This window comes from Rhea pennata, chromosome 2 (assembly GCF_028389875.1).
Source record: "Rhea pennata isolate bPtePen1 chromosome 2, bPtePen1.pri, whole genome shotgun sequence".
NCBI classification, from domain to species: Eukaryota; Metazoa; Chordata; class Aves; order Rheiformes; family Rheidae; genus Rhea; species Rhea pennata.
In genome coordinates, this window is record NC_084664.1 from 103,021,885 (window position 1) to 103,045,739 (window position 23,855).

The window sequence follows — 23,855 nt, forward strand, 5'->3', positions numbered from 1 at the left end:
CTTATATTTTCAGTGGCGATTTTGATGTTGGCATACTACCATGCTCCAAAAAAAAAAAAAGTTCTTCTTCAAAAAAAAACCCTATGTGCAATTACTAGATACTGTTCGGAGGGTATAAGCTTTGTCTGTCTATTAATACAAAAATCATGCTGACTTAACTCTACGTTATACATGCATGGTGCACTTTGGCTGTGAAGAACTAGTAGCAGTGGGATTTCACAGATGACACTGGCACCTGCAGCCAGACAGATGCACAGAAATATTCAATTATTCTTAAGGTGCTACACAACGTACTTTGAAGTTTACATCTTTCTGTTGACATAAATGCAAACTCTGTGATACCCCTGAGCACAAATGGTTTGAGGATTTTGATGAGGTATACCACGATCCCACTGTCTGATTATGATATTTCTGTGCTGATGCATCCTGATGACACAGCTCTGGTAAAGGCTGGTGGTTAGTGACTAAGTAGTAAAATCATGATAAAAGCAGTGAGAGAGTGAAGTTGTATGAAGTAGTTTCATGTCAAATGGGATTAATGTTAAAAAAGTTATAATGGAAATGCAAAATGATAACTTCCACATAATGTCCTGGGTCACTTGAATAAGTTGTGAATTGTTTTAAGCAAATGCTTTAGGTCAGAGAAACAACTTTGAATCGAAATTCTGCAAACTAATTCACGAACTCATAATTTCTGTCACTTTTGTTGTAGTCTGGAGTTGAATTCTTAGCCATTGTCATTTCTGTAGTTTGCAGGTAAGTCTAACATCATTTTTTTTTCTTTTTATCAGCATGCCATCAGAAATGCTGCTGAAGATATTTTCCTATTTGGATGCTGTGTCCCTGTTGTGTACCGGTTGTGTGAATAAGCGGTTCTATGATCTGGCCAATGACAAGTAAGGAAAAAGAAAGCATAAGTGTTGGTTTTGATCTCACAGCAGTTGAGCTTTCCCAAATTATGAGCTTTTCTAATTTAGTTTCATTGATGTCAGAGCATTGATGCAAGTACCTACTGGCAATTACTCTGTTGAAAATGTACTGCATAGCTCACAGCACAAAGTGTTGTGTGGAGTTCCAGCTGTGCAAACCCTATTAACTTTAATGTGAATTAGTAGTGAAAACTAAATACACTGCCTTAAAATATTGCTATTAGCATTTATTTTTATATAAAATTTGCATATATTTGTTTGTAGTTCACGTGCACCAGCAGAGGCTACTTGGTTCAAGCAGTCCTTAGTGGCAAGTGTAGCTAGTAGCTTTGTAGGATTATCATAGCTCTCATAGCTTTTGAAGTCCTACTTTTTTAGCTTTTTCTTCAGATTTTTTTGTAGGGGATTTGATCTCATCTGGTGATTCATTGATGGATTTTAGCTGTTCTACCTCTTCCTGTCAGATTGTTGGTTTCTTTTAAATGAAAACAGAAAGAACGCAGAAAAATATTGACAGCTTTTTTATTAAGTGGTTGTGTATACAGGTGTAGTGAGAACACCTGTGGCAGTTCTAGCAAGGAGTCAATGACTGGCAGAGTACATGGTAGCAGCAGGGCCAGTGTGTGAAACTGCGCACTGACCAAATTCCTATCAGAGCCAGGCATGCATATTCTGTTTTGTCCACAATGTCTAGTTGCTTTCTGGGCAGAAGCTGCTCAGGGTTAACACAACTGAGATAATTCCAACTGAGATAGGAGATTTAAGGGGCTCTTATGAACGAATTGAGTCCTGCCCATGTGTACAACTCGTGCCTCCAGCAGCCTCCCATTGTTGACCTCTGTGAGCGGTTCCCAGTGTTCTCTGTGCAGTCTGTAGTGCAAAGTTCTTTATTAAACCTATCCTGTTAAACCCCTTATGAAACTCAAGTGTCTCTTTCTGCTGATATCGGGCCCTCTCTTGCTTTCCTTGCAGTCAAAACTTGGGCTCATGAAAAGCTCCCACCTGTATCATAGTAAATTCATGAGAGGATCAAGAGGAGAGAGCCTGGCTTGTATGAGAGTAACTAGAGTCTCTGGGTATAGCTTTTTTTAATTATTTTTTCCAGCTTTCTGTTGCATTGGTGTTTAGACGAGAACATCTCTTCCTATATAGTTGCTGCCTTTACTATTTGTGCATTTCTCACTCGTTTGCCAAAATTTGAACGGTGAACTAGTTACTATTGATGTTCTCACCTAGTGAATTTAAAGGGAAGGCCATAGTCCAGATTTATGTTTTTTGAGTATGTTAGCAAGTGCACATAGATAAAATTGCATCATTGATGCTGATTATTTATCTTAACATGCTTTCTCCAGTTCAGGATAGCAAGGCAGGCTAAAACCATTGAAGCTGTTTAAGAGAAAGTGATTCATATGTATCCATTTCAACAGTGTCTGTTTCCGTTCTCTGATCTGGAGAGAGATTGCTGTATATGCACGAATAGCTGAAGAAGAGATGCCTTCTGTTATTAATGAGACGTATTGATTCAGTGGAGCAGGTCACTTCTTCCCTTTGGATTTCCTGGACCTCCTTGAATCATAGAATCAGTAAGATTGGAAGGGACCTCTGGAGATCATCTAGTCCATCCTCCCTGCTCAGCAGGGTCACCTGCAGCATGCTAGACAGGGTTGCATCTGGACGGGCCTTGAAGATCTCCAGAGAAGGAGACTCCACAACCTCTCTGGGCAACCTGGTCCAGTGCTCTGTCACTCTCACAGGGAAGAAATTCCCCCTCGCGGTCAGGCAGAACTTCCTGTGCTTCAGTTTCTGCCCATTGCCTCTTGTCCTGTCACACGGGACAACTGAGAAGAGTCTGTCCCTGTCCCCTTGACACCCTCCCTTCAGGTACTTGTACACATTGATGAGATCCCCCCTCAGTCTTCTCTTCCCCAGGCTGAAGAGGCCCAGCTCTCGCGGCCGTTCCTCACAGGGCAGGTGCTCCAGCCCTCTGATCATCCTCGTAGCCCTACGCTGGACCCTCTTCGGTAGCTCCCTGTCTCTCTTGTCCTGGACGCAGTACTTGAGATGATGCCTCAGTAGGGCTGAGTAGAGGGGCAGAATCACCTCCCTCGACCTGCTGGCAACACTCTTCCCAATGTACCCCAGGAGACCCTTGGCCTTCCTGGCCACAAGGGCACATTGCTGGCTCATGGTCAACTTGTCATCCAGCAGCACTCCCAGGTCCTTCTCTGCAGAGCTGCTCTCCAGCAGGTCAGCCCCCAGCTTGTCCTGGTGCCGAGGGTTCTTTTTCCCTAGGTGCAGGACTCTGCACCTGCCCTTGTTGAACCTCAGGAGGTTCCTCTCCGGCCAACTCTCCAGCCTTTCCAGGTCTCTCTGAATGGCAGCCTTCTGTTATGTGTGGTGTGTCAGCCACTTGTCCGAGCTTGGTATCATTGGCAAACTTGCTGAGGAGGCACTCTGTCCCCTCATCCAGGTCACTGATGAAAAAGTTGAAGAGGATGGGACCCAGGACTGATCCCTGGGGGACACCACTAGCCACAGGCCTCCAACTGGACTGCACGCCACTGATGACGACCCTCTGAGCTCTGCCTTTCAGCCAGTTCTCAATCCACCTCGCTGTCCACTCGTCTAACGCACACTTCCTGAGCTTCTCTAGGTTGATGTTAGGGCAGGCAGTGTCAAAAGCCTTGCTGAAGTCAAGGTACACAATGTCCACTGCTCTGCCCTCATCTACCCAGCCAGTCATTCCATCATGGAAGGCTCTCAGATTGGTTAAATAGGATTTCCCCTTGGTGAATCCATGCTGGCTACTCCTGATCACCTTCTCCTCCATCTGTCTGGAGATGACATCCAGAAGGAGCTGTTCCATCAGCTTTCCAGGGATGGAGGTGAGGCTGACGGGCCTAGAGTTGCCTGGGTCCTCCATCTTGTCCATTTTGAACGCTGGAGTGACACTGGCTTTCTTCCAGTCCTCAGGCACCTCTCCAGTTCTCCAGGACTTTTCAGAGATGGAGAGCGGCCTGGCAACAACATTTGCCAGCTCCCTCAGCACCCGTGGGTGCATCCCACCCGGGCCCATGGATTTGTGGATGTCTAGCTTGGCCAGAAGGTCTCTAATCCTATCCTCCTCAACCAAAGGAAAGTCTTCTGCATCTTTTGGTGAATCAATGGAAGTCTTAATTGAAGTGCCTGGATATCTCTGACAGATCTGGTTTTACTTTTAGGCAGAGGCTAATTCCGCTGTTCTTAATGTAGTTATTGTCATCAGGTTTAATGGCTCTTGACGCATTAGGACTGACAGTCTTTCGATGTGTGTATTTGTGACTCAATGCTATGCATGCTTTGTCTTTGAACTTTTCAAGTATATCTGCACTTAACTGTTCCTTGAGACTTCAATATAACTGTTGAGAGCAGGGAAATGTTTCTGACACTTTCTGCCTCCCCATAGCCTTCTCTTTGGCCCCAGCATGTAATACAGTTCCAGCCTTCCTGTCATGCAATCTGGGAAGTTCACATAGGTGATCTGAAAGCCCAAGGATTTTGTTCACCAGCAGAATGTGCTTATATAACAGGAGAACTGAGAAGCTAGAGCACAGAGGAAGATCTTTCAGCCTTGTCCAGATCTTCTTGCTATTGTGGTCAGATGATGACTGACAGCGACAATGCCTTGAGCATTGTGATTGCTTGTCAGAGGCTTGGCTGCAAATAACTTCATGTGATTCTGGCACTAGTTTCATTATAACAAAGTCCAATAAGAGGCCTTGAGATTAGTCTTAAACTTAGCTCTCTGAGGCAAAAGTGGCAGGTATTCTGCTCTAAAAGAGGTAAATCTATGCTTCCCCGTTGACTGCCTTTTTGATCTTCAGAAGTTGAGGGTAGGAGGAGGTTGATAGGTTGATACTTCTCCAAACAGTTTTGATTCCAAGTCTCCCTCTTTTTTGCTGTCCCTCTCTGCCATGAGTAGATTTATGAGCTTCCGCGTGCTTGCACAATGCTGTTAGGTGGAAGAAGGATTACGTAGAAGTGTAGTAATCACTATTTCTGCTGTTCTTAATGTAGTTATTGTCATCAGGTTCAATGGCTCTTGATGCAATAGGACTGACAGTCTTTCGATGTGTGTATTTGTGACTCAATGCTATGTATGCTTTGTCTTTGAACTTTTCAAGTATATCTGCACTTTAACTGTTCCTTGAGACTTCAATATAACTGTTGAGAGCAGGGAAATGTTTCTGACACTTTCTGCCTCCCCTAGTGCCAAATCTAATTCATTTGACTTGCGCTGACAGAGGGTGTAGGAAATGCCTATTGCTAACTGCATCATGCAGCCAGATGCTGAATATTTCTCCCTGTTAAAAAGAGAATGTCCCTCTTGGAAGTGGGGTGCTGTTTAACAGCAGAGTATAATAGGGGTGCGTGCTTATTGGACTGTTTGGGCTGAATAAGACTGGCTATCAAGGACATTTCTCCTCTTTATTCAGAGCTTATTGTTTGAGTTCTTGTCCCTTCTTGTATTCAGTATTCTTCTCTGAAGTTTCCTGAAGACTTTAAGGGCAGGGGGAATGTGACCTCACTTTTCTTAACAGGAAAATGCTAAGCCCACTATTGTTGTTGGATATTTCTTTGAATGCTGTATCCAGAGTTTGTTGAAAGAGGAAGACAGAAGAGGATTGACATGACGATGGTACTTCCAGCAAACATAAGTAGTTCTAACAGACCTTCCCTACCCCATTTTCAATTGGATCTGTGTGAGAAACTTGGGGGGTCCTGACTGTCAAGTCAGAGGAATTAAAATGCTTTTTTGACTAGTTAATCTTGTATAAGGAGGATACATCATTATTTCAGTCTGGATTTTTCAAAAGTAACTGCTTAAGCATGCTTAGTTTTCTTGTAACTCCCTGCAAGCATGTCTCGGCCAACCCCAGGGATCTCTGAGCTTCATCTTGGACTCTGCATTTTCTGAAAGACAGACAAGACTTGCCTTTTTTTTCCCTGTTGCTTGTTTTCTCTCTGATCTGTACTACTTTTTTTAATTCTACTTCAATATGTTTAACAGGTAATCTCTGAAGGAAGTAATTAGCACAAGGAGAAAGAAGACTTTAAAAATCATATACTCAGTGTGCTAGTGAGAGGGATAAAATGGTGGGAAGTTCCCAAGATATAATGATTGATTCTGGTTGGAGTACTAGATGAAAAGTGGGTGGTCGGTGGGTGGCTGGTGTGATGGGGCTGGGTGTGGCTGGTGTGTGAAAAAGCCTCACTGGCATCTAATAGAAATTAACTGAATTACTTACCTTTTTTTGACATAGTGGAGCGGAAAGTTATAAGTGAATCTCATTTGGCACATACATTCCAGAAGAAAAAATATTCTGAGAGAATCCATATCCTCTGAGACAACCTTGTATATGGTAGCCCATGAGGAATGCTGATGTCTTGGTTCCTTGTTTGTGTTGGTTCCTGAGCCTTTGTTTGCTGCAAGGAACTGAGTTGATACAATCTATCTGAATATCAGAACCGAGGAAACTGCCTTTGTGTGTTCTTGACTGGTACCTAGCAGGACATTCTGGCCCTCTATAAATTTAGTCTTGGATCAGACTGCATTTGCTGGTAACCCTAGACTCTATTTTTCCACTAACATAGTGTTCACAGTACCCCAAATCCACATGCTAAGTACAGTTTTTATTGTGCTGCTGAAATAATTTAATGTTTTGGTCTATACTTTTAATTAAGTAACTCTTCTTGATATTTATATGCTTTTTCTTTATTCTAATAATTTTCAGTGGAATCTGGCTGAAAATATACTCCAGTCGTTTTCCACCAAAAAGAACAATTTGGAAAATGAATTCTGTTGAGACAGAAACTGTTTCCATGGGCTGTGGTGCTGTACAGGATAGAAAGCCTGGATACTGGAAGAGAGAATACATCTTCAGACAAATAGCTGCTGTCAAAACTAGAGTAATGCAACTTGTTAAACCTATAGATCCTCATACAGGTCTTCCATGTAAAAACAGAGAAGCTATAAGGTAATGCCTCTGTGACAAGCAATGCCTTGTCACAGAAGATGTTTACTTGAGAACTATGTAGAGAATATTAATGGCTTTGGAAAAGCTGGGGGGATGGGGAAATAGAGTTATAAATGCATATTGTGATGGGAAGATATGAATATAGCCTATAAATGATCTAGTCCAAGAAATATAAGTAGCAGTTAATAGGAATTTAACTTTCTCTTTTTTAAAAAAAACTCCTCGCACCTGGTGAATTCTTAAATAACAGAGCATCTGGCTTGAGTTGGGTCATTGTTCTGAAGGACAGAAGTGGAAAGGAACATGTAATGGAGCAGGCAGATCTCTCATTTAAGGACACATCTGTTACTATATTCTGGTATAGTGCAAGTTGGCCATGCTTAAATGTCTTATCAACCCTAGAACTATGTGGAGTGACGCCACTGCTTCCTGATCAAAACAGAGCTGTGAGCAAGAACAGGTGAGTCTTAACAGAGGATTTTTGAGTGTTTTTGTTTTTATGTTACAGGTTGATAATGCTTTTGTAGGAGCTACGTGAATTTGATTTAACAAGTGAATTGTTTCTTAGAAAGCCTCTCTGATATTTCTTCCAAAGCCTATATTCTGTTCTTCACTGGTAAAGCTTTTTAACAAGAAACAGATATAATCCACCCAGCTATGACATTATTTCATATGTTACTATAGCTACTGGCATACAAGAGTTGGACTAACAGATAGGTCCTGCCTTGGAAAGCTAAATCTAAAGCAGAGATACCAATGAAAAATGCAAATCTAGAGGAATTTAATGTGAGAGTTTTGGACTGGAACAACTTGTCAGTGTTTACTTGGATATCCTAATCTATCATATAACTTAATAGGTTGTTAATAATATTTACTTAACCTGATAGATGTGTATGTAAATTTAGAGAACTTGGCCTTTAGTTGTATGTGTACGTATGAATACATGCCTAGAGCTGTAGGTAAGTGTATAGCTGAAGTATGTATGTATTTGTCGTCAAGGACTTTTCGATGTCTGTGTTGTATTTGCTGTTAGCATGCAACATGAGCCACATTCTTCTTACATAGTGCACTTCAAAGAACTGGTAGTACACCTGTGCGAAGAGTTTTGTTTTCAACTACAGAAAACAAATTTCCTCATAGAGAAAGAAAATCTTTGCCTAAGAATGAGAGAAATAAGCCTGCTATGTGAACTCGACTAAGCAGCCCAGCCTGGAAGAAGTCTTGGAGTTTAATTATGTGGAAAGCTTGTTTCCACAAAAACGATGATTCATATGTAGAAAGTAACTTAAAAGTTTCAAGCAGTTGATATGTTTAACATAATCATGAAACATAAGAGATTGTGAGTATGCATGAGGATAACAGTTTCACAAATGCTACCAGAATGTTAAGAGTAAGATTATAATGCTTCAAAACTTCAAGAAGGCAATATTCATTAGAAGTTAGTTAAATTGAAGGATATTCTTTTGACCTTTGATATTCCCTGTAGAAAGAGTATAATTGTTCTTTTTGTTAGTGTCCACAGTTTTAAAATAAAAACCCAACCAACCACTAAAAAAGCCCTGATCAGAGAAGGGTTTACTATGCTATTATATTAGTATGGCCTATTGGTAATACAAAGTTGTTGCTCAGGGTGATTTTTCAGGTCTGTGACATTAGGCTCTTAGGCAGAAATGCTGTGTAGAAAGTCATCTAAATGATGTACTGAGAGAATATAGCTCTTCTATGGATCACACTGTTAAGCAAGCGTTTAAAGCTTTTGAGGAGGGCTACCCAGCTGAGCCTGCACTATGTACAGTGTGCTTGCAACTTGCTTCTTGATGGGGAAACTTCAGAATTTGGTCTGGAGTCTGAGCTCTTCTCAAGGCTTAAGGCAAGGGATTTATTTCAGATTGCAGCTGGCTACCTAACAGTCTGGGAAACGAAGTATAGTGAAAGTAAAGCTTCTAGACTAGGAGGGAATTACATTTGATATTTTTTATTTTTGGCAGCATCTGCTGTCATCTTTTAACAGACATGATAAATTTGAGAGAGCTTGTCCTACAATAGAGTCCTACTCAAGTGAGGACTTTGATCCCTTCATTGTAAGGAAAAGCTAAGAGCTAATGCAGAGACTTCAGGGAAGTCCCTGTATTTATACCAGCCTGACCAACTTGAAGATGGAGAGGGCTAGTGTCCCTTCCCTGCCCCAAATACAGTTACTGAGATAATGTTAAGAAGTTTCTATCTACTGCTGTTATGCTCATAGCACCTACTGGTGGGTGACACTGCCCTGATACTGTTGGGTAATCTAGGAACAATTTGGAATGCAATAGCCAAAATTTTTGAAGTGTTTTAGAGAGTAGGCTCTCCATTCTGAAGAGATAACGCAGACTCTTCTTTCTGCTGTTTTTTATGCTTCCTTAGCTAATGGGAATACTTATGAAACATGAATTTGAATAAAAGGATGTTTATGGAACAAAATCATTTGAATTACAGGGCAAAATCTAGAAATTTTCCCCAAAGAGGAAAGTTTCCTCTAAGAGAAGCCTGTTAATTAACTATACTCACAGTTTGAGCTTTTCAGAGAAGTTTTGTTTCTGTGGGGGAAGAATTTACCTTCTAAGTAGCCTACTTCATTCTGGTAAATATTCTGTGATTCCATGTGGTACCTACACACATTATAAACAAATGTATGTTATTAAAGTAATTCTGCAAATATCTTTAAAAATTGGGCAGGCTTATCAATTTATCCACTTCTTTTTTTCAGCAGTATATTAGGCTATCCTGTGGTGGCTTTTGTTTCTCTTCCTGTTAGGTAACTGCTAGTGTGTTGCTATTGTCCAAAACTAAAATTTATGTCTGTGCATGCCAAATCCTTTAAAATACTTTTAATCATGTGCTGTTTATCAAGCTTCAGAACTAAAAATGAAATGTGAGTGAAATCTTACATAAATGAAGAGGCACAGTCCCGTTTTTATTTTTTCTATGTTTCTTTCAAAGACCTCGTCGACGTTCCCTGATTGCTAAATACAGCCTTTCTAATCTGACTAAAACCAGTGCAGCAATCGGTGCTGATAAGCTTGTCCAACTCTTTGGTCTGGATCCAGGACTCTTGCTAGGACTTTGGAAGGTAAGATGACATTTTGTTTCAATATTTTATTATGACTGTTTTACAAAAAAATATACAAGGCAAAGGAACCGTTTTTTTCATCTGCCTCTCAAGATTTTAAAAGATCTTGTCTAAACTCTAAGGGCAGAAAATACAGATAGGGAAAGATTTTTGGTTTATTTTATTCTGAAAATCTGTAGTTGAAGTGTCTGTACTTTCCAAACAAAAAACTCTAAAAGATTAGTTTTATATCATAATGTAATAGATACTAGTATCTGTGTAATACAGTAGATACTGTATTTGTTTTGGAACCTTCATATTATCAAAGTAGGGTATTCCAGAGGTGTTTTAAATAGCTCAATTTGAAAGGTGTACTCTTCCTCAACTTCTCCTGTCCACAGCGCTGAATGATAAGTTCCCACAAGGCAACTTCAGTAGTTGTTTCCTTTACTCTATGTCACCATGTAGTCATATCCTATCCTTTTGGTAGGAATACTGTAATTTGTGCCCTTTGGGGGATATTTGGTTGTTGGTATTAAGTGGTTAACTGCAGTGTCAAAGTTTGAGATTAGTTTCTGCAAGCCGTAAATAGAGACGGACAGCTTTAGAGAGCAGTACAGAACATCTGAAGTGGACTTCTGCTCCAAAGAAATCTCTTTGCACTAAATACGCTGGAACTTAGAAGTCTACCTAAAGTTGCATAGTTAAGTACTGTGAAAGCCTGGTTTAGAGCTCTTTGCAGTACATCTCAAGGATTCAATGCTCTTGCATTGAATTCAGGGGTGGCAGCCCTTCCTTGCTCCTGCAGCAATGTTAATGTTGTAGACCTGATTGTACTATTTGGCAGGGGCAAGGAACTTCCCTCAGGGAGTCTGTGAACAGTTGCTGAAAGCATTTTCTTCTTTCTAGCAGAAAATACTTGTTACCTCAAATATGCATAGTGACCAGAGCAATTGTTTAAAACCGTAGCAGGAATTTGTTTGAATCTTACTCAAAGATGTCCATTACTTGAAAATCATGGGACTAGCTGGCCTGTGCAAGCCTGTTATGAGCTCTCTAAGTCTAGAAAAGTCATGAAAACTGAACAATTCTTTTCTCTGAATCTTCAGAAATTGAGTAGAATGGCATTCTCTCGGTTCTGTCGTCTTTGTCTCAATAGTAGTGTTAACGCTTCCTGTGCTTGGAAATAATTCTTTCAGCACCTGGAAATAGTTCAGTTTAATAAGGTTGTTATCCTGCAGTGAGACAGTCAATGGTTGTTTTTTGTGCTTACTTTTTTGAACAGGTGGTTTTTCTTCTCTCTGTGGGCAGAGTAGCATTAGGCACTTAACTGTAGGTGAGTGTAATAATCATAAGTACCACACATCTTGTTCTTTACACACAGCTTAGCTGCCTAACAGAAGGTGTTCATACTAGTAGTCTTGACAGCCAAGGATGGGTTATGCAGGCTTTTGGGTATTTGGAAGAGAAATACTCAGACATTTTATGATTGATAAATCCATCCATGTTGTCAGATCTCTTTTAGTTTTAATTTTGCACCACAACAGTAGTGGAATAGCCAAGATTTGAGGTGTAAGGGATGGTGGTGGGTTCATTTTCTATATAGTAACCTAGTGAGATGGAAAAGATAGTTTCCCACTTCACAGGACTCTAACAGATTGCTGCGGGTGAATAATTTCAATATTGGCTTATGTGTTTGGAAATATAGGGGTTAGAAATGCATTTTTCAAAGAAAGAGCTGGATTCCAGGCGTTCTGTGATCATGACAAATTGGATTTGTTTAGTTCTGATACTGATCTCAGAAGTTTCCTTTGAGCTATACAGGCCTATAGGAGGTATGTCTTACCACTTTGTCAAGAGTGCATTTTCTAGTGAAGACACCTAGGATCTTAGCTTCACTACTGTTTCTTTTAGTGAGTAGCTCTGTATTCCTCACTGATGCTAGCTCTCTTTGTGAACAGTTCATTAAATATCTAAATAAACTTGATGCTTAGGTCTTTAGCAGCTGGGAGTAAGGTCCACTTGATTCTTCTTACTTATTATATTTCAAATGGTAACTAGAAGCTAGAGAAGTAAGATTCATGGATTGTTGCTGATAACTTTTCTGTGGCATAACTAGTTTCCCTCCTTTTCCCCATTGTATGGAAGTGCTGTGGTCTTTTACATACAGTCTACATCCTGGTGAAAGGATAATAGTGGTTTTAAGAACATTTATCTGTCTATTAAAACAAGCCATTATTAACCTTATTCTAATGTGTCAGAGTAATAAGCGGCAGCATTTATCTGAAAACTTTAATGCTCAGAAGACCTTGTGGGGAGGGGGAGGGAACCCAAAATATTCTGGATGAAAATGCATCTACTTTGCTTAACTTTTCAGGAAAAAGGTGAAATTGCTTTTATTATGGCGAGTCTTCATTATCATCATCTTCTTGAGAGAAGCACTTTGGGTTCTGCTACTGTGTAAGTTTGGGATTTTCTCTTTGGTGGTAAAGATAATATTTTGAATAAAGCTTTGAGTCTGAGTTGAAAATGTTTGCTGGTAAGTGGTTAATATCTAGGCAATAACTTACCTTTCCTGTTCAATCTAAGTAAGAAATAGGATAACTGTATGCTAAACTGTAGTGGAAGTATTTTCATACTGAATTGTTGCCATTGTTTTGCTGTCAAGGAGATAACCTAATCGTATAAGTTTTGCTGTACTGAGAAAGACAGAAATGTACTGTCCTTTCAAGTACATCCTTCCTTCCTTCCTTTTCACAGCCTTTTATTCCCTCGTCCTATCTAAAAGATCTGAAGAAGAGGAAGGCATTTTAGGATGTAAGAAAATAATTTTTAGTAGTGCAATAGGAGAGAAAATTCTAGTAAACTAATATAGTGCCTCCTTTATATTTCAGTCCTGTTGAAATACTAACAGTACTTAAAAAAAGATTTAGAGGATGATTTCTGGGATTTATTCTTCCTCTTCTTTTTCCCCTCCAGCCCTGCTTTCTGATCAGACACTGTTGTATTTGCCTGTAATCTTTTCATTTGCCCACTGCCATTCAGTATGGCTGTTTTTGCATAGAAGATAAAGGTTAATATCATCTAACTTAATAGCAAATAGGACCCTCTGTAAGAGTTGCTTAATGCCTCTAGAATTTGGATTTTTCTGATCATTTATGTGCAATAGTTTCTCTGGTAGGTTAGGTACAGGTGAAAATATTTAATGATTGCTATTCCAAAGAAGCTTGTGGTCAGTTGACTTTTAGATTTGTAGTTAAACTTTCTTATTTTTTTTTCTCCATCCAAATGTGTCCATATTTTGGAGTTTACAGATGTACAAGTTGACTGTCATTTTTTTTCTGCCTTTGGCTAGGCTAGACAGCTTATTGATGTATAAAGAATAATATGACAAACGAGATTACTAATGTTTTTGAAAGTTGAACGTTAAGAATATTGTGTTCTAATGAACACACAATCTAGTCTAATGACTTTTGCCATCTTGTAGCTTTTCCTTAAATGATCCTCTTGGTGTTAGTTACTTACCCTATTTCCTTCTGTTAAGTCATTTTCCCTTTCTTAATTATATTATATATATATATATTTTTAAAAGACAATATATCCTTTCACCTAATAAACCTGTACTGGATGATGTTGACCCAGAATATGGACTGCATGACTACAGTCTACATCTAGATATGCATAGTGGAAGCCATACTTGCATGTGTGGAACATTCAAGAGCCTCTTCTGCAGAAAAGGTAGAGTTGCCAGAACTGTAATGTGTGTTCTTAAAATGATCCCTGCTCTTGTCTGTGTGTGTGTTTTTTCTTTCTCATTTAATATCAATGTGTCTCTCAGGGGGAAGAGGTTTTTTTTTTTCTTTTTTTTTTTTTTAAGAGTAAGCTATGTTTTTGTTTTTTGCATTATTCAGTTACTTCATGATATATCACACAGTATTATCATAAGCTCACTCTGTATAAAGTCTGTCAAAAACATTTATTATTACATTAATGTAGTATCAAGCCTAAGCTGTAAGTTAAGCAGATGGTCAGGATAGATGTTTTCATCTGGTTCAGTACTGAATTAATAACACAGTGGTACAGCTCTTGTGGTAGGTTGATGTCCTCCTGTTTGTAGCACTGTAAGGGGAAGTGAGATTGTCCTTGTAATTTCTGGGCACCTGTTTTTGTAGAATTCTTTTGAAGTATATGTGTGGTACATTGACAGTTTGAATATTTAAATACATTTGTAGAAAATACTCTGAACTTCAAGATTTATAGGTTAACTTATGGTCATCTATTCTGACACTTTTTGTTGTGTATTAAACAATTTCAGTGATCGTTTTTAGCTGTACTGCTTCTTTTTCTCTCTCCTTTAGTTCTTGGCATTTCTTTTGGTAAGATATGATTAATCATCTTTTGTTTATGTACAAGTCAGTTTAGTTCTGCTAGGATCTGGCAGAAAAACATGAGTGCTTTTCTTTTGACTGAAGTTCAGGCTACACAACCCTCTTTCTGGCAGCACAGACTTCCAGGGTATAAGTAGTGGTCCTAGAACAAGAGTTCTTCCGCTGGAGTAGCTATTGTAATACTGAACAAGCTTAAGCAATAAAGATCTTTGCTGGCATCCTGCATTCACAACGCGGAAGTTTTGCCAGCATGGTGGTACTAACATTGTGGCAGAGTTGCTTTGTGTTTCTTCTCTTTCATGCTGTATTTTATGCTGATACAGGCTATGCCAAAAACTTGCCAGGATCTGACTAAAGATGCCAATTAATGCAAAGTCTTGTTATGTACATGTTTGTAAGTAAATACAGTAGCTTCTAAAAGCTCAACTTTTAAAAGCATCATATGCCCACTGAAAAATGTAATGCCCTAAGATAATTAAAATTATAGTAACAATGAAACTCTTTAGAAAACTTAAATTTATTGGTTTATTGTTTAAAATTGACAATTTCTATGCTTACGTTTTTTTTAAATAGTAAGCCCTCCAAGTCTTGTCTTTTCTCCAGCACAGGTGTTGAATGCATTTATACAGTAAATAGTTAACTTAATAGTTATTTATTCAAGTTTTAAAATTAATTTGTTAAACTTAAATCTTAAAATTAAACATCATTAATCAATTATTGCTTCCCACCATCTTTCTAGAAAGAGTACTGATGAGCCATCTGTTCATTTTAGAAAATACTGTTTTTGCTGAAGATGGTAGAGGGTGCCAGACTTGAATGTTTTACTCTGTTTAAAACAAACTTCTCCATAGCTTTGGGGCTCTTCTTAATATCTGTACTTGACTCCCAAAACTGTCATTTAGACTGTAGGCTTATGCTCTATGGAGTGTTGTAGTTTCATGTACTTGAAACATGCATGTTTCAGATTCTTAAACTCCAAACTTGAAAATAGAGGAACACTTACAAGGATAAAAATTCAATGAAATTCTGCTGCTGTAGCCATGGAGACCTCCCCTGAGATATTAGTCAATACACGAGTCCTCTTATACTCGCTGACTCATTTTTGCTGTTAATTGCTAGACAGTTGCATTCTTGTTTGGAAGTGTATGTGTGAATTTTATGGTTTGTTTGCTAAAATGAAAATTTTGTGCTTCTAGTAATGCAGCTGTACAGGAGAAAGCAATAAGTGACACGCTTGTCTTTTGCTTGTATCACATTTTTGCCACTGAAAAGATATTTCCGTTAAAGATGAAGCTGCTTTTTAGGCGTATTGCTGGACATCTGCTTCAACAGGTAAAATTGTAACACCATCTCACTTTGGATGATAGTTAGAGAATCTGTTCTATGATCACCAGCATTTGTTGAACTGCCTTGATTTTGAGTGTTTTAACTGTGCGACACTGCACTGGGGTTCTTCACAGAACATCATCTGGCTGGACTATGGTTTCTGCAGGCAATCAGTTCCATCATCTCTTCTGTTCCATGTACTTACCTAAGAATCACTTTTGGAAAATGCTTGTTTTCCTCCTTGATTTTTGTTCAAAAATGATGTGGTGAGGCACTTAATGGCAGTCTACTGTCACATAGCTTTACAGTAAGTTATTGTTAGTTGTATGTTTGGGTCAGTCAGTTTGCTGTCTTGTGGATATGATGTTTCTGAAGGTGGCCAACAGGGTGGATTTGCCAATGTCATTGTCTTTGCTAGCCTATGCTTTGTTTTCAGTCTCCATTCTAACATTGTTCTGTGTCCTGTTCTCCAAGACAGCTCTAAGTGTGGAGTGAGAAGCCTTGCTATTTCTTAAAACTCTTACCCAATTCAGATTTGCTTTAAATTATGAATGTGAAATGCCACTAGCAGGTTTCATGACTTGTTTCACAGACCAGTTGTCAACTTTCACACTAGGTTATTTATTTACATTAAAAAGCTGTAGACACTCCAAGGTCACCAAGGGATTGCCATATGTTACTCTGCAGAAGAATATAAATGCAGACAAACAGATCAGTCAGTTTTTGTCTTTTTTTCACTAGTCTTCATGAATACTGTGCTTCACTTACTGCTTACTGTTTCATTTCTTTCTGCAAAATCCATAACATTAAATTAGAAGCTATATCACACTTCATTGAACCAAGTAGAGAGAATATCTATGACTTCATATCTTTTCTTTGTTATTAATTCTTGCACTGCTGTAGCTAGCTATTTTGGCACCCTGTTTTGGCTGGGATTTTTGTTTGTTTGTTTGTTTTCTTGCTTCCTTACATTTAAATAGGATTGGTAACGTGTTGTTTGAAGGTAATGTAGGATAAATATGCTGAATACTTTCAAATTGAATGTATGTGTTAGAAAATTTTTCTTATTTTCAGGAAACTATGGCAGGCTTTTCTTACGAGTCATACAGAGGTTGTGAATACTACATTTAGCTTTTTATTAAAAATTCTTAAAATGTGTTTATCTAGTCTTTTTGTTTTTTAAACATAGCTTTGTAGCTGCATAGTAGTCTGAGCTTTTCAGTGTTATTCCTATTTAGTATAAATTGATGTGTTTTTGCTTGTAAAATGTATCAGGATGAATTTTGTGTGTTTTCAGAATATCCCATGGGAACTTGAAATGTTTTTATCTGAAGATTGATTTGCAAATTTAAATGTTCATTTCATCATGGAAAGTTTGGTTGTTGCCAGCCAGAATTCCTGTTATTTTCACAGGGAACGCTTTGGTTAACAATTAAGTTATAACTTACAACAAAGCCTTTAGTTAGCAAATCAAACTTATAGCATAAATAAGTACCTTTGAACTATTGGACTATTTGTTTCTTTCCTCTGATGATTGAGTACGTGATCCTCTTTACTGACATTCTCTTTGTTTGGAAATACCTGTTCCTTATAAACTATACTGATTAAAGGGTTCTTTGCTGTCTTGTAGAAGCTCTCAACTGTATCATAATAGGGCTCATGAAGCAAATTCTAGATCAGGCTGAGGAGAGCCCTGGCTGGTTTGTGCTCTCGTTGTTTCCCTTGGTATTTTTAATATAGCTTGCTTTGCCCTTTGATTTCTGATCCCTATCAGACTGAGATGGAGAGGGGAGATCCCAATGCTTCCAAAGCGCAGCGCTTTGACTTGTTACTAACTTTTAGATATATGTTTCCTTTCTTCTGGGTGTGAGGACTGGAATGGAGCTTTTCTACTTAAAGTTATAAAGATCACATTAATTAATGGATGAATAATTAGCCTTCAAGTTCCTGGTTCTGTGTCACTTCTTTCTGCTCTGACTTGGAAGCTGACAAGTAACTGCAAAAGGGGATTTATAACTTACACCTTAGCCAGGCGGCCCATCTGGCAATGTGGTAGCTGATGTTATTAATGTCTTGCAATAATGGTAGTGTCCTGAGCTGCTTAAACTTAGCAGTATTTTTTTTTCCAATTTTTCTTTTTCTCTTTTTTTTCAAATTTAAGTAAAAATTTCATTTATTTGGAGTGAGTGAGAAGAATAGCTGTTTCTATTTGAATCTTAATTGTAGATAACTGAATAGCCCTTTGGGGAAAGGGGGAAAAAAAAAAAGCTTGTTGACTAATTTTATTTAACATTTCCTGTATAAAAGCTCATCTATAAAAGCTCATTTTTAAATGGAAGCTCTTAATGTTTGTTCAGTAAAACTTGACTGTTTATCTCAAATCTATTATCTTGAATGAAATATTGTCATTGGATTTAATTTACTGAGGTCTGGAACTTAACTGGGTAAGTATCTCCTATACCTAATACCATTATTTTTTGCATTTTCAGCTGGATTCTGGATGTGAGTTCTGCTTGTGTTTTCTTCATTGAGTTCTCTGGGACATTACTGCGAAGACACTCGGTATCACTGTCTGGATGTGTTTTTCCTTAAACTGTACAAAATATTCCATGGGCACAGTTGAGTTTTACACCATACTCGCATTCACATTCAAAACACTGTACCAACCCTCTCTTCCTCTGTCCCTTATGCTTGGCAGAGTGAGTGCTCTTTGGACCCTTACTTGCGAGAGATGCTTTCCTGGCGTTGATGTGTGCTCAGGCCTCTCGTGGGTGCCACTTAGTCCCACAGCGCCCATTCAGGGAAGGTTCTGGCTTCCCTGGTGAGCTTTAGGCTCGATCTTTCTCTGGCGCTTTGCCTCTGGCTGACTGCCTTCAGCAGCCACCACACAAAGCTTTCCCTGCTCCTGCACTTAGGCTTTAGCTTTTTAGCACAAAGAAGACGATAAGCCAGCCCTTCTGTTGTTGATCTACCGTCAGTCTCTTGCTGCTGAAGACCGAAGGAGAACCAGAGGCAAACTATTTCTCTCTTACTCACTTTTGCATCTTAAACCACCTCACTCTACAAGCTCCTTAAATTATCATCCAGAGCCCACTCCTAGATACTGGCAAGCTGTATCTTTGTGAGGCACTCCTGTCTTTCGCTGTCTGCCTCCTGCAAGCACAGCTTCTGATCCTCTTTTTCTTCCATGTCTCTAGTGCCTTCTTTCTGCCTTTAGAGAGAGTTAGTATCTTTTATCTAGGATAATAGAACTTTTATGAAAGTCCTATTAAGACACTTGCTTGTGTCATGATATAGCTTTTTTTTTTTTTTTTTTTTTTTTTTTTTTTTTTTTTCTCCTTGGTAGTCAGAGATCTAGTTTATTATGATGTACCTCTAATTATAGTTAGACCTTTGGATTTCCTGTTAAATCTCCTTTATCTAGTAGGAGGAGAAAAAAATAGCAATTAAAAATAGCAGTCTCCTCTGGGAGGAGAGAGAGACATACCAAACAAAGAAGGTTGTTCAGTATTAAAAAAAAAAAAAAAAAAAGTAACAAAGTTCTAATAATTCTGTCCAAAACTGAAGGTGAACCTGTGGGAAGCAATAAAAAAAACAAAAAACAAAAAACCTCGAGATCTGTAATTTAAAACCTTGATTCAAATCAAGACTTACTGCTTATCAATTTAAATGGATCGTCTGACTTTCTAGGGAGGACTGATCATTTAGAGTGTAGGGTTATTTAACTCATCAGACAGAGCGGAAGGATTATATTAAGAAACAAGGAGGGGGAGGGATCCTTCCTTTTATTTCATGTGTTGTGTGTTGAACTTGACTTCCAAGATGATGGAGCCACTGGTGATATGGGATTGAAATATCAAACATGGAACCTGCTCCTTGCATCCTTCTGTAGGCCCTCTCAGCGGGCTTCAGATTTTGGTACTCAGATCCAAGAAGTGTTTTCGCTGCTGCTTCTACTATAGTTCGCAAAATCAAAACCCTGAACAATGACTCAAATTCACTCTAACGTGCTAGATATGTAGCTGTTGGTGTGTGTCAGAGTTCCTTGCTGGAAGATGGGGAGAGAAGCAGACAGAACATTCAGAGTGTATTGGCTTAGTTTGATTCATAGTAATGTTATGCTATATATTGTTAATATTTTCAGGTGACATTCAAAATGGATATTTGAGGCTAACGGTTGTAAGCGTAAAGGATAATGCGAAACACTTGCCTATTATTGGGACAGTTGGCTTATCCTGGAAAACAGATGCCTTTAAAGGCAATGTAAAGGTCGGTCAGTAATATTTTTTGTTTCTTGAAATGCTTATCTCAAAATAGAATGAAATTTATGCATCCTGATTATGCAAATTTTTAACTGTTTTTCTTTGTGAAGGTATATATACTAGAAAAATCTCTTAAGATTCAAATATTGCTAAAACAATATGAATGTGTAGAAAAATAGCATCTATCCTTTCTGTGTTAGAGGATAGATTGAATGATAGACACACTATGCATGAATGGTGACTGCAATGCTTTCTGCTCCTCAGAGATGCTGTGTGTGACCAACACTTCTTGGAAATGCTGGACAAAAAATGTACTGCAAATCTGTGTGTGTGTGTGTGTGTTTTTTTGTTTTTTTTTTTTTTGTTCTGGTATGGGCAATAATTCTGGAACCCTAGGGGAAATACTGTGCATTTCTGTTGTGGTGTATATGTGCAATGAAACTCTGGGTACTGCTGGAGAATATTAAAATGCGAATGGACATGGGCAGAAACTAGGGCCTGTGTTAACACTGTCGGCAGCTAGCTCCTGAGTGATGTAAATGGGACCGTTGGATTTATTGTCCCATTTGAGTGTTCATATTCTAGAGAACTGTTCATTCATTCTCTTGTATCAAGTTCCTACAAGAATGATTTTAAAGAGAGATTGAAAATATTCCTGTAGATTTTACAGTAGTGGTGAAGGTGCATATTTTTAAACATAATTGAGCTGCATGTGCACTTCAAAACTACCCAAAATTCTGATAAGCATAATTGAAGCCCTACTGAAAAAAGATTGAGTTGCTTTCAATTTTGACATTTTGAAAATACTTGGAGAAAATAAACATAGTTAATAAAACTTCCCTTTTGATAATCTTGCATAACTGCAAAATGAAATAATGTTTGATATTGTGACACTTTGTTCAGTTACATTAATATACTTGCTTTAATGTTTATGGTATCAATCAGCATTCCTGTGCAAAAAGAGATGGAAAATTCATCTTGGAGCTGAGTAACCTACTATTGTTTTTTTTTTGTCTGGAGTATCAGTTACAGTCGAGCTTGCATTACAATTCCTGTTAAGCCCTCCCTTTCTAAGTGTCCCTATGCAACAAGAGGAATTGGAAGGAAAAAAATGCCATGAACTACCTAGTTCATTTGCATTTTTTTCTTAGCTTGTGGTAAACTCTGTTCTTTAAGTGTTTATTTCAAAAGAAGAAATCCTTCTGTTATGCATGTCAATAAAAACATCGTGCCTTGTGAAGTAAAAGGAATTCAAGCTAACAACAAAACAACACTTTAAAGACAATTGTTTGAAATCTTGCTTTTTATTTCTGTGAATACTTATTCAGAAACAAAATGCAGAATGGATGCTTTTTTTTTAAGGTTTCTTAGAAATGTCAGACTTGAATTTGTCAACAGAGTTCACACAGAGTTCACACCGAGCTATTATTTGTTTTGCATTTATTAATTTCAGAAGAACTGCTCACGTGCTTAAAGTTAATGGGGTATCAGCGCATAACTAGAGAGGGTGCTTCACCTGACTGAAAAAAATACAATAGGAGATAGGAAAACTTGCTGCAGTACTAGGTAGATACCAGAAAACTACCTGATTGACGGTTGCATGACCAGATTATTTTTTGTGAAAATAACCACATAAAAATAAATTAAAAATAAAATAATAAATTAACTGTCAGAGGGAACAGAGTGCTAAGGTAGCAGTCTTCTAGTTTAGCTCTGTCCTATGTGCTTACAATTTTTTTTTTCCAAAAACTAATACTTAATATAAACAACATCATTTTTTTTAAACTCTCACTTTTTGATGAGAAATTGTGCATGTCAACAAATAGCTACAGATAGAGTCCAATTTAGCTTTAACATAGATCTTTATGAAATTCTTAAAATGTGTGAAGGCCAAAGGAGATCAGCCACAGCAGCAGAATATACCAATACATTGAATTTATAATGTATAAAAAATAGAAAATCTTGGAATTTTGCTGACACCTCAAAAAATTTTTTCTTCTGGTAATTTGGGATTTTTTTAATGAGACTTAACCATTGAAGTACAGGCACTTTGGGATATATAGAAAGAAAGAACCCTCTTCAGTCAAGCTCTTAATTTACCTTTCTTATAAAAGATGTCAGACCAGGGAGTAGTTGTTTTTTTTCCCTCTAGTTTGAATTAATTTTTAGCTCCTATAAAGTATTATGCAAGTTTGATTTGAATTTCATATTTTCAGCAATCTACAGTATCAAATTTGTGAAAACTATATCATAAGCTTTATGTGCAATCTGCTTTGTGTTATTTGACTAAAGTACAATAATATTGAAAGAATTGTTAAAGCAACAGAAGCTCAGCTGTAATACAATGAAACAAAGCATTCTAAATTAATATTTTGATACTCAGTTTGCGATGTTAGTTAGTTTAAGCCTTTGGGACAAATGATACTCCTAGGAATAACGTGTATGTACAACATAATTAAGTTTTATTCTTTGAGCGATTCAGAACTCATGAGAGTAGGTAAAAGCTGGTATTAACAATGGTGCACAACTTGTATGCTTATACTTGAAACCTTTATGTTGCAGTGCCTAAGAATTGGCAGCCTGACTTTAGTATTATAAAATGATGTAATTGTGTAGTGATTTAAGAAGTATTTCCAATAATTCTTACCAGGAAGAATTACTTGTAGGGGAGACCTATATTAATATTATTTTGGGGGGAACTGAAGCCTGTATCAGTTCAGAAAGTGTTATTTCCCATTCACTTACAACTAGCATTTAAGGGCAACTGCTGTCTCTGCGTACATAAACTTTTCCCTCATCTGCTGCTTTGGAGGTGGTCTCTTTAAGTTTCTCTGCAAGCATTACTGCATTCATAGAAACTTGGCACCTATGTTTAAACTTAGTCCTTTCAATATGAGTAAGAAAGCTATTATTACTTGCATTGTAATTATTTAGAAATACAAAAATTTTTTTCCCCCCAGGGGTTAGACTTCTAGAAATAACATCTGATCTAGATTGGCAGTGCCACCTACAGTTTGACAACACACAATTTTTCTGTCTGTAGGCTGCAATTTTTAAAGTCTATTAGAAATTTCTAAGTAAATATCTGTTGCTTTGCAGTAGTCAGTGGAGCATTATGGAGCATTTTGAATTTTTAGCCTTCATACCAAAATTTGCTGTGTGTTGAACCCCTAGTATTTCTTCTAAAATTGGTGACAGATCTGGTTGACTGTGCCATGGCGTAGGAAATTAATCTATTTTGCTTGTGCTTGTAGGGTTGTTACTTGATGGATGTTACTGTCTTGGATGAAACTCGAAGGCCCTTCTGGTGTTTCAGTGCACCAGTCCGCATGGAACTGTCCTCCAAGACATCTGGCCTTTATGACTGCATGGGTCATATCTATACCACAGAGTATGCAGATTCAGAGGGTAAAGTCAGTATTGACTTGGTATGGTTGGAAGAAACCAAGGAATATTATGTAGTCAATCTGGTTCTTTACATAAGCACCAAAAAGGTTAACAGCTGGTATGGAACAAATTACTGATTTAATTGAGTAGGTAACGTTTTAAGTTAGGAAATTAAATTTTTGATTATTAAAATTGATATTAATTAGTAATACTGCTGTTGCAGGTTTTGTGCTTTTCAGATTTTCGGTAGTGGAAGTACAGTTGCATGTATTCATTTTAATTAGCGTTGGAGGGATGTAAAGAGATGTTTATATAAATTCATAGTTTAATGATTTTCTCCCCTGTTGAACACCGTATGGTTAGTCTGCTTCTGGTACTGGGCATATTAGAAATTATTTTAGGAACAATTGTTACTATAGATACTTTTAATATATATGAATGCATGTCGCCTTCTGCTT

General features: G+C 37.9%; 1 protein-coding gene across 1 annotated transcript in view; it reads left to right on the forward strand.

Moving 5' to 3' along the window:
• FBXO15 (F-box protein 15) overlaps positions 1–23,597 on the forward strand; it is a 28,029-nt gene extending 4,432 nt beyond the window's left edge. The window contains exons 3-10 of the mRNA XM_062568523.1: positions 792–896; positions 6,704–6,946; positions 7,197–7,406; positions 9,926–10,055; positions 12,412–12,494; positions 13,627–13,772; positions 19,893–20,017; positions 23,265–23,597. Of these exons, the coding sequence (XP_062424507.1) occupies positions 792–896; positions 6,704–6,946; positions 7,197–7,406; positions 9,926–10,055; positions 12,412–12,494; positions 13,627–13,772; positions 19,893–20,017; positions 23,265–23,534 (1,312 nt within the window). The 3' untranslated portion in view covers positions 23,535–23,597. The remainder of the gene's footprint in view (positions 1–791; positions 897–6,703; positions 6,947–7,196; positions 7,407–9,925; positions 10,056–12,411; positions 12,495–13,626; positions 13,773–19,892; positions 20,018–23,264) is intronic.
• The last annotated feature ends 258 nt before the right edge of the window (positions 23,598–23,855 follow it).